Below are 10898 nucleotides of genomic sequence, written 5' to 3' on the forward strand. Positions count from 1 at the left end.
TTTTGTGTCCTGACTCAGCAACACTGGATGATGATGAGTTACAGATTGTGTTGTTTCCCTCCACTAGAGTTACCGACACCTGAAATCCCTCTGCATCTATTATCACAGTGAGTAAAGTCACTACACTGTGAAGCACTTTAAATACTGTAAATGTAAATAAAAACATGAATGAAATCCCAATAGCACATTATACAAATACTCAATTACAAATAATCTGTATATGTAGAGTGTGAGTATGTAGCTGTAATCTGGATATTGCATTTAGGCCTAATTAAATGTGTAAAACAACTGCAGATGTATAAAATGTGTTTTGTGAGGTTAATCAAAACAGTGAAAAGCAATGATTCATAATCGAAGTAAAAAAAAGTTGTATTCTACTGTCATAATTGAGTTTGAGCTAGTGCCCCCCCCCCCCCCCCATTGATTAAGTACTATTTGATTGTGTTATTTGGCTTGAAATGTATTAGTTTCAAAGTGACTGACTGAAGAGTGCTCTTCTTGTTACCTTTAGTCCTTTCTTTCTATAAAAATGTTTTTTTTATTATTATTAAAAGATTTAGTTTATCTTCACAAATGACCAATATACAATAATCGGCAATTAATTTACTCTTGATCATTTCAGCTCTACAAGTTTCATTTTTTTTCCTTCAGTTTATTGCATTTTATGAGCTCTGAAATGTTTGTATGTAAGCCTTAATTTGTAAAGTAATGAAAGCTGCCAGGTGAATAACAATAATATAGGCACTGGCAGTGTGACAAGAATTTGCAGCACACTTTATGAAATAGCTAATCTATGAATTAGGAGGAAATTACCCTGACTTGATTACTGTAATAAGGTAGGATTTTGTAATTATTTAAGATACAAGTCCACAGTAAAACACTCTGTGAATGTTTCTGAGCTTAAAAAGGCTTTATTTATTAATTCAGCTGGTGAATTTTATCGTAATGTTTATTTGTTTATTTTGTTTGACTCTTCCTGGGGTCCACACCCCAGTAATAACAACAACAGTAATTAGAGATATAGCCTAATAACTACAGGGTAAAATGTTATGGTCTAATATTATTGTTTTGGGACACACTGCTGGATATTAAGCTTGGTGGAGAAAACCCCAGTGTTTGACCACATGTTACCTTTTTGTCCATTAAAATAAATAGTAAGATGATAGGCTAAATTCTTGCGCACTATTAAGTCTTATCAAGTCTGTTGAGACAAAAATCCTGGACTGAGAAAGAATAAAAAAACAAACTATTCCCTGTCCCATATTGGTTATAACTGAACCATTTTTCTGAAGCTTTGATGTTAGTCCTTTTGAGCCCATTTGATGCTATTGCTGTGTACATCTTTTTGCCATGGAAGAAGTGTTTTTTCTAGTTTTGCACTAATAAATGGATCCACTCCACACTTAAATAGATTTAAATAACGTATTGTTTTATTTGAATTCATTTGTACATTGTGCGCTCTGTTAAAACAAAACAGTATCAAAAGATAACAAATACAACAGCAAAAATGTTTCTCAAGTTTGTCTCTCAAGCTTTCACAATTAATACTTAGATGTACAGATTGGTGAGAAAATAAAGGAAAAACATGGAGAAATGAATGAGTGCAATCATGATAAACACCAATGCCTCCATATGGGGAACAAGGACTCATTGGGTTTGAAAATGTGTTGTGGTATTTTTATGTGTCCCAAGTCGACACAGTTGGTTTGAAAGCCTTAATGCTTCAATGAGGCCAAGTCAACCCATCGCTAATGGCCCTCATAGTCAGTCTCCATGTTACAACTCAACAAATAATCTATGGGAAACCACCATGAAAAAAATCACATTGGAGAATAATATTCTCCCAAGACATTATCTTTTAGTCAAATGTTGAGTGAACTTCAGAGACTTGGAAAATACATGACAGGGAAGCAATGAAGCATGTAAAGGAGGCTCAAGGTGGAACAACACCTCACCAAGTCACTGCATGTGGATTTTTCCATTAATTTGTCACCCATCTGTACATTTAGGCTACATGAGACTTTCCTTCAGCACTAATCACTTCCCCTCTTTCTCGGACCACTCCTTGTATCCACCAACATAATTGCGTGCACTGAAACACAAGAGAGACATAACATAGTTACTTATTACATCAGAGTTAGGGCTATAAATGTGAAAGACTATTTGAAAGCAAGATGGTCTGTGAATCTGTTTTATGTTAATTGTTGTATTTACTGTGGGTACTCTTGCACTCACTGTCCATTAATATGCATTGTCCCGACTAAATAAACAAGTAAAGTAAGTAAAGAATCTGTGTGTATTATAAATAGTAAACAACAGTTTATTTACTTCATGAATCCCAGCTCATGGGCCTTGCTTGTGGCCACTCCCCCTCGCCTGCCCATCTGGCAGTGAAACACCAGCTCTGGGGCATCCAGCGCTGGCTTGGTTACTCCATACGTGGCCTTGAATTCTTCTGGCTCCTTTGCAAACGCAGCTTCTACTGTGTCAACTGAACGATAGAAAGGGAGGAAGCAAAGAAGCATTTCTGAGATTGAGCAGATGATGGACATACAACAGACAGCAACTGAGAAATGGGATTAGAAGAACCAGACAGAGCTTTCACTCAAGTAAATGCTTTTTCAAGGCTACACAACAACACATTCAAAAGAACTTTGGTCTGAGTGTGTATCCTAATAGTACGGAAGCGTATTGCATTCACTTGAGTAATTTATTTTTTGGTTTGTTGGGGAAAAGGGAAAATCAGTGCTCATAATGAGACAGTGGTTAACACAGTGTGAATTTTAGCCGTTCTATTTCACTTGATGGAGATTTTGTGAAATTAAAAAGAGGCTCACCTGGGATGTGAATGGATCCAGAAATCTGTCCTTTATCCACTTCCTCTTTACTGCGAACATCAACCAGGAGGAGATTCTGGCTTTTTCCCAGAAGTGCTTTCAGTTCCCCATAGGAGATTTCCTTAGTAGCTGGTGATGACAGAGAACACAGCACATTGAAGGCTAGGAAAGTCTGAGGTGTCATGTTGAAAACTTCCATGAGATTGCACCTCCCTACACTTACTTCACTGTAACTTGGCGAGATAGTTACAAAAAGACCTAAACTGTTGACATGAACTCACAGTATAAATCGTAGCAATGCCACTTGACTTTAGCAATGATTGTTGTTTATTCATTCACTAAACAAGCGTTAATAACCACTTAGTGGGAACTCAAGTTGTGCAGTCTTACACAGTTGGAAACACACACCATGTTCAATTGAATTCTTATTTGGCCACAAAGGACTACTATGTTAATATTGTAAGGAAAAGTCAGGTTTTTCATTATCATTATTATTACTACTGAGTCTGTTTTTAGTGGCAAAGCAATAATTAAAAAACACAATGAGTTATAGAGATGGTGATAAGGGGTACAGCTGTACAATAAATAACTAATTCATTCAACTCCTGCAGTGACGGATATAAAAACATTTGCTCGTCTCTGACTGTTAATGGGGTGTCACTTTTTTTCCCATGTAATTTTTTTTTTTTAATTGTGGCATGTGGAAAGGTTTGGCCAGTTCCCTAGTTGACAGATAACAAAGCTTACTTTTGTAGCAGTGAATTTCTTCATATTCTTGATTAAAGAATTTCCACTGACTCTTCAGCTGATCACTTCACACTCTCAGATGTTTTTACACTGTTTTTCACACACAGCGTGTTTGCAATCTACCCACGTATTTTCAGTGAGGTTTAGGTCAAAAGACTGTGAGGGCAAGTAGTTCACACTGGATTTTTCACATCTGCTTTGGATCATTGTCCTGTTGTTGAAATCAGCCTCTTTGCAATTTCAGTTCTTGACGGACTGCAGGACATATTTGCAAGCCGAATTTAGTGGAATGATCCAGTCCTCCCTCAGTCTGTGCAATGTTTTCTGAGGCACCAGCCGTCACACAACTCTAGGGAATAGTTTTTCCAACCCAGTTCACAGTTGTCAAGGTGACGGATACCAAGCACTACCTTGGGGATTTGATCAAACATTTGATGCAAATAGAAATCTGGGACCAGGACAAGAGGGTGCTGATAATAATACATATAATAAAAACCATGACATCCTCTCCATCTTCGGGGTTGCATTCCTTTCCTGAAGATTGCTCCCTCATGTTGGCACTTGTACTGTTTCTTATCAGTGTACCAGTGCCTGTGTGTGTGTGTGGGTAAAAGAATTAGGAGTAAAGGTACATTGAGCCCACTGCCTTTGATAAAGCAGGTTACGGTATGCACACTTATCAGGTTTATCACTTTAGTGTAGGAGTCAGCTACTGGAAGTGGTTGTCTGTTGCGTAGGAAACCTGGCTGCATTTCCTGAGGGCACTTGTGCTTCCCGGATTGACCTTATCGAAAACTTTTTTAGTGTCTGCTGAGTCATTCTGAGTCTGTCATATTTAAGTGGCGAGGAAAACCTCAATATTTTACCAGAAGAAATGGTTTTCTTGCTTTCTTTCTCAATATGTATCAAATTGGCGAGATAGTTACAGAAGCACTCACAATCGTTGACACAAATAGTAGCAATGCCACTTTAGCAAGGATTGTTGTTTATTCTCTAACTAAACAAGTGCTGAATCACCACTTAGCGCGAACGCAACACGGGTTTCTTTTCCAAAATGAAGGATTTATAAAGTTGTTCAGGAGATTCAAATAAAGTACAGTTGGTTAAATCATTTTTTATCAAAGCCAGACAGGTTGGAAAAAGGACTCACCTGTGCTCGCCATCCTGCTGTACGTTTGAAGAGATGAGAGCATGAACAGAACCGTCTTCCTCATATTGTACGGAGGCACGTTATTGGCTTAGATACGGGGGGAAGGCGGGGCTAAGCTTGACTGACTTTAGACACCAGCCAATTAGATAACCTTCTTGCGGTGTCGTTTCAAGACTTTCAAAATAAAAGTCTTTAAAAGTAGCTGTAGAGGTAGTCTCGGTCTCGCTCGCCAGACCCTCCTCCTAAGAAGAAGGTATTGTAGAGGTGGATGCTTCACTTAAATAACAGTAGCTAACTATATTGCAATGACAAAAAATACATAGCCTATAAAAGTGTACACGAGTAGAACTTTCATTGGCACATTACTGTAATAACTGGTACTAAAAGTTAAGTGAGGATGCCTCCAAAGATGCCATTAGCCTAATTGTTTGTCTGTTTCAGAGACTCACAGCCCAGACTTCTCATTTAAACTGATCTGCCGGTTTGCCATCATCCTTTTTCTTTCATTTGTCTCCCATTTCTATGTTAAAAACAATCTAGGCCTATGCAAAACCTTTTGAGCGAAAGCGAAAGTGAAAAATAAATAAATAAAAATCACCCATGGGACATTTTTTTTATTAAAATAATTGTTAGTTTATTACAAAAGTTTAAATCAGTAACTACATCCTAAAAACAATATTTACAATTTAATTAACTACAATTAAACCTACAGAGGACAATTCGCCAGCAAATAAACCTGTAGTATTAATCCAAAAAAAACAACAACACAATGAACTATTGTTTGTATTTTTCCCAAAACATTACACCCTCTCCCAATCAGGTCACATATCCACTCCTGTACCAGGAATGTAAACAACTTTGTCATTCTATAATGAATCACAAGACCACCCCAGAACTGTTTGGCTTTTGTTCGTGATCACCCCACTGTGCCAACCCCTCTATCTCAGGGGGCCTGTAACAGGGTTGGTTTGTCCATGCTGCACTGTCTGGATTACAGAGTTCCCTCCGTGCTGTAAGAAGGGTTCCCGAGTCCATCAGCAGAGTCTTCCTTTCCTTTTCGACATACTTTATATTTCCACAGTAACACAGCTGCTATAATGATAAGTAACAGGAGGGCAACTCCTCCACCTATGACCCAGGCAAACAGATTGTTTTCAGGAGATTTAGGTGCGTCGTACCGCTTACAGGCGGGGGTGCTGCGTCCTGCTTTGTTTTCCGCTTCCACACACACCCTGGTCCCAACTTCCAAAGATCCCACCAAACCTCGCCGCAGAGCATCTCCAAATTCAAAGGTTTCATCCTCCAACACTACTTTGTATCCAGAAACAACAGAGGATGGTGCGCACCACTGCACCTCTACCTTCCCTTTGTTATCCCCCTCGGTGATTGGCAGCAGTGCTTGGATGCGTGGTGGATGAGGAGGCTGATTAGCCCCACTGATCCCTGGACAGAGGCACCCAGTCCGTGCTGAAATCTGCTCACAGGGCTCCTGATTCTCCAAGCAGAAGTTGTATTTGCAGATCTCTTGGCGGAGACGGGGAACATTCACACGAGACAGCACTTCGGGGGTAGGGGAGATGCGGCCACCAAAGCCGTCATCTTCGCCATCATCCTCATCTGAGCCCCCGTTAATGAATATGATTCGTGGAAGAGTGATGGTAGGAGAAGTAGAAGCAGCTTGAATGAAGTGGTGGTTGTTGAGAAGTGGTGAGGCAATTAGAAAAAGAAGAAGTGCAACCAGGTTCTTGCACAGTGAGGCCATCCCTACAGACAGAAATAACAGATGAAAAAGACTTACTGCTACTACTACCTAAAAATATTGGTGACGAATATGTCTATGTCTCAGTCATCCAGGTCATCTTATTCTTGAGGAGTTGTAGTAAAAAAGAAGAAGTCCAGTTGCTTTTACAACTCCACAAGAATTGGTGACGAAATGAGTGAAGAAATAAACATATCACTAACACTGTTAACACAAAGTTCATCCATTCACTGAGAAGAAATAATGATAACAACAAAATGATTGTGTCTCAAATGGAGCTGTAGCTGTTAAAAATCAGTCACAAAGGTTGAAACAAACCGAAATGAACTGCTGATGACATGATTAAGGACTTAGTCACTGCAGCAAAAGAGCAGTAATCCATGACATATGAGGTAAATATTTCCTCCCTTTTATTCAGATATGTCAAAGAAGAGAAAAACAAAAAGGTTGTTGAAAGTGGAAATAGATGCAAGGTATTTTGCCAGATTTAAGTCACTAGGATGCTATTTCACCATACTTCATGGCTCGGAAACATCTCCATGTATAATCAAACATTTATAGTGTTTTGGTTTCCATCCTATAAACAGCTTTAGATAAATAAATGCTGAGTGGAAGAAAAGATACAACTATTGGGGTGACCCCATCAGCACTTTCATCATTTTCTCCTGGCAGCGAGCCAGATGAGTTCTGTGGGAACCCAGAGCTCTATCAGAAATAAGATGGTTTCAGTTTACCCTCTGGTTGATTTTAAAATAACTCCAATCAGTCGGAAGTTTTTTTTCCCTCATGCCCTAAATTGCTGATACGGATGACTGAATCTCTAAGGATAAACATGTCAGCGTTCCAGTGGTTTGTATCTGGTCAACACACAAATCACAGCATGGATGAAGTGAATGAAAACTAAAGCAAAGCAAAGAAAAGTGTCCGCAAAGTTTTACTGTACCTGACTGATGATGACGGATGGATATTTCACGTCTTAAAGTGTTTGAAGTCTCTGTTGTTTCCAGTCAGTCTGCTCTGGCCGTGTGCTCACTCACTCTTCAGATTTCACCGTCTTAAGTTGCTCCCCTCAGACTCTCCTCCTCCTCCTCAACACCCCCTCCTTTTCTCCGCTCAGTGCCTCTCCCTCCCCTCTTTACTCTTACTCTGTCTTTTTTCACTTCTCGCCTCCTCCTTCTCGTCTCTCTCAACAGGACCTCCAGCCAGCCATCTTTACGCCTATATTAGTCTTTGTGAGGAATTCTTGCGATAAAAATGTGTTGAAATGTGTGTGTGTGTGGTCATGCCTGCTTCTCTGCATATTAATTTGCTGGGTAGCAGCAGGAGGCAGGCTTGTGCTTGTTGCAGTATGTGTTTGTGTAACTTGTAGGTGTAACTGTCTGTTTTTGATGACTTTTTAAGAGCTAAACGCGCCCACATGCTCTGCAGGTGTTCTTGTGGAATGAACAGGACATGAGGTCGCTTGTGTGTTTATGTGTCCCCTTTGAGAGCGGGGGGTGAAGAATGCATGCAGTTGTGTTTATCATAGGGCCCCTCCACCGCTTTGCAGCCACCATTGTGACAAGCTGGAGTACAACGATAAAAGCGTTCTCTTTTCTCGTCCTTTTATGGGGTGAAGCTGGCAAAGTGGGCGCGTTCTTTCTTATTCCAAGTGCCCGCATTGAAGAGATGAGAGGAAAAATACTGACTGGGGCCTCTTTTTCTCTTGAGTTACAAAACCCAAAGGATTACACAAACAAAATCTCAACCAAGTCCCAACAACTTCTGCTTTTTTTTTTCTCACAATAAATTCCTTTGGATCTGTTTATTGTTAAGCACATATGCAAGGACTTTGCTTCTTACCAAGTAAGAGGGTGCAAACCTAAAGCAAAATGAGGTTTTGAGAAGTTGCACTTCAACCTCATATAAATATAAATCAACCTCATATAAAGGCAAATGATGTACTGTGTTCACAGGATAAGGGTTTAGTGGGAAGAAACAATAAATTATTGAGATAAGAATAAACACTGAAGAGAGGAGTACAGATTTATCTGCTGTTTTATGTAGTTTTAAGTAGGAAACTTACAACAACCAGGGGAAAATATAGAGTGCAGATTTAGGAAATTGTCCATTACATGCATAATTGTGGGAGATGTACAGACTAAGACAGAATATGACCAAAACCAAGATGACAGAAAGGGTCACACAAACACTGGTCTCACTCAACTTTAGTGGATAGCCGGGGGGAAGGCTCTGTAGCTTTTGATAACACATGCAAAATGTGTCTTGTCTGATGTGCGAACATGCAAAACACATTGAAAGAGAATAAACTATTTCGAGCAGCTCTTCAACTGAATTTTGCTCTTCGGTAAACACGTTTCACAATCTGGATTCTCTCTCATGAACTGTACTAAATGTACTAAATCTGTAACATGTGTTTGCCTAAAGGGAGCATCTGGGATATAATTGTGAAGAAGAGACAAACCCTTTGCTTCATTGTTAAAGCAGAAGTAAGCGATCTGGTCGTTTTGGCTAACTTCCTGTCAGCCGATGGAGTTAGCAGTCCCCGCCCTCGTCCCTATGTCACCACATTCACGCGCATCCCTTGGCTGCACACACAGAGAGGACCGCCCCTTCATGCCGTTCTCTCTCCTCATTGGATAAAGGTTGTAGGATACAAGGAAAGTTTTCTCTTCGGCTTACAGCAGAGTGACTGACAGACCCGTGTTTCAGACCAAACACTCTACATGTGAGTCTATAAGTGATTGCTGTCGGAAGATATAACTATTTAAGACTTATATTAACACAAACATTCCGCTTACTTCTGCTTTAAATTTGCAGTTCACTACCTCAGAGGAAGAATCCGAAGTTCTCTGACATTTACCATGTGGAAATGCTCTGAAAAAGGTGGTGCCTGAGGTGAGAAACATCAGGTACAACCTTGGAGTTCTTTGCACGTGCTGGCATATGGGCTTGTTATATTCATGATATTTTCTTTGGGCTATGACACATAGAGCTGGGTGGTTGCTTTGAGCAAGACATTGAGAAGATGTACCAATATGGAAAAATACAACCATCCCTCCTGTGACAGATTATGGTCTCTCACTGATCATGTGAAGCTAAGGGGTGGGTGTGGTAGACCCTGTTGGCTGACATTCGCTTGGTCGATGGTTTGATACCAAACTTTCCCCAAACCAGTTTGTGTCAAGAAGGGCATCCAGTGTACAATCTCTGCCAAATCAAATATATGGCAACTACTCATGGGAGCACCCAAAAGATAACAACATACTTGTACATGCCCATTTCGGTCATCAGGGACCATAACGTTTCCATTCCATTTTCCATTTCCATTTTATGTTTTAAAAATTGTTCATTTTGGGATTATGTGTAGTTTTTGGTTGGTCCATCCACCACTTGGGACCTCTTTATTAAATTAAGTATCTCCACAACTATTTAATGGATAACCACAGAGTTTGGCACACTCCTGACTTTTCCTCTAGTTCCACAATGAAGTGGCCATTACCTTGCAATTAACATTTTAAACTGGACAGTTGTTTTCGTAAACCAGTGCAGGAATAAGTAGATGTGAAACTGACCTAATTACATATTTTATATATTGTGTTGTGTCTTGCCAATAGATCAGTAAGTGTTGAAGAGAGAACGTGAAACATATTGGCTATGTTATTTGATTAATGGTGAGTCAAAGTGGGAAGAGTGCCATGGATCTTCTAAACTCTGTTAATCTTGCTCTTGGTTCAATGGTTGTCTTTGTGGTGGAGAACCAGGCTGAAAGAGAACAGCATAGTAATGTTGAAAGAATGACTGCATGATCATCTTCCCTTAGAGAAAAGATTCCCAGGCCGCATGAGGAATTACTTAACAACTATTGGACGAATTGATAAAAGATCTGACACAGACATTGATTCATGCAGTCAGGTCAAAACTTAAGTTTATTTAAAACATTTGTGGCAAAATACATTAATGACATCCCCCTCAGCCTGAGTTGTCCTGTACATTAAGTTCTACTTAGATAATGTCACCATGCTAACACAATGGGTAAGTTTGAGAACATAGTGAACACATTATTAACATCAGTGGGTTAAGACTGTCACTGTGGGATGTTAGCATTAATCTAAAAGCACTGGTGTTTATACCCTATCAGAGCTGCTGGTATGACTCTAGACTCGTTTATGTTTGGTTGGTAGTCAATACAAAGCCTGCCAATAGGCGACTGTAAGTCTGCGTGTATGGTTGTTAACAGTTGAACCAAGGAAGTAGCCTACTAGTTACAATGCAATGCTCAGTAGAAAATTCAAAAAAGTGTAGTCAAGTATGTAAGTGGGTGACAGAGAGAAAGGGGCTTCTACTGAAGTCTACCCTCATCTCTTTAGTTTCAGGTTGTTTTGACTGCATGAGACAACCATCT

The 10898-nt window shown here is 39.7% G+C and overlaps 1 protein-coding gene across 1 annotated transcript; it reads right to left on the minus strand.

Moving 5' to 3' along the window:
* Positions 1–1408: 1408 nt before the first annotated feature.
* tstd1 (thiosulfate sulfurtransferase like domain containing 1) lies at positions 1409–4806 on the minus strand. Its single transcript, XM_083980482.1, has 4 exons — positions 4735–4806; positions 2838–2966; positions 2329–2491; positions 1409–2092 (listed from the first exon to the last, which is right to left on the minus strand). Exons 1-4 carry the CDS (start codon positions 4796–4798, stop codon positions 2038–2040), a joined length of 411 nt encoding a protein of 136 aa, XP_083836608.1. The 5' UTR covers positions 4799–4806; the 3' UTR covers positions 1409–2037.
* Between the last annotated feature and the right edge of the window lie 6092 nt (positions 4807–10898).

The sequence above is a fragment of the Trachurus trachurus genome, assembly GCF_905171665.1.
Source record: "Trachurus trachurus genome assembly, chromosome: 10".
NCBI classification, from domain to species: domain Eukaryota; kingdom Metazoa; phylum Chordata; class Actinopteri; order Carangiformes; family Carangidae; genus Trachurus; species Trachurus trachurus.

Coding starts and splice junctions, on each gene's coding strand:
- tstd1 (XM_083980482.1), bottom strand. CDS start 4,798: ATGAGGAAGACGGTTCTGTTCATGCTCTCATCTCTTCAAACGTACAGC. Junction 2,967..4,734: donor CAGCAGGATGGCGAGCACAG/GTGAGTCCTTTT, acceptor TGTCATCACCAG/CTACTAAGGAAATCTCCTAT. Junction 2,093..2,328: donor CATGAGCTGGGATTCATGAA/GTAAATAAACTG, acceptor CTTGTGTTTCAG/TGCACGCAATTATGTTGGTG.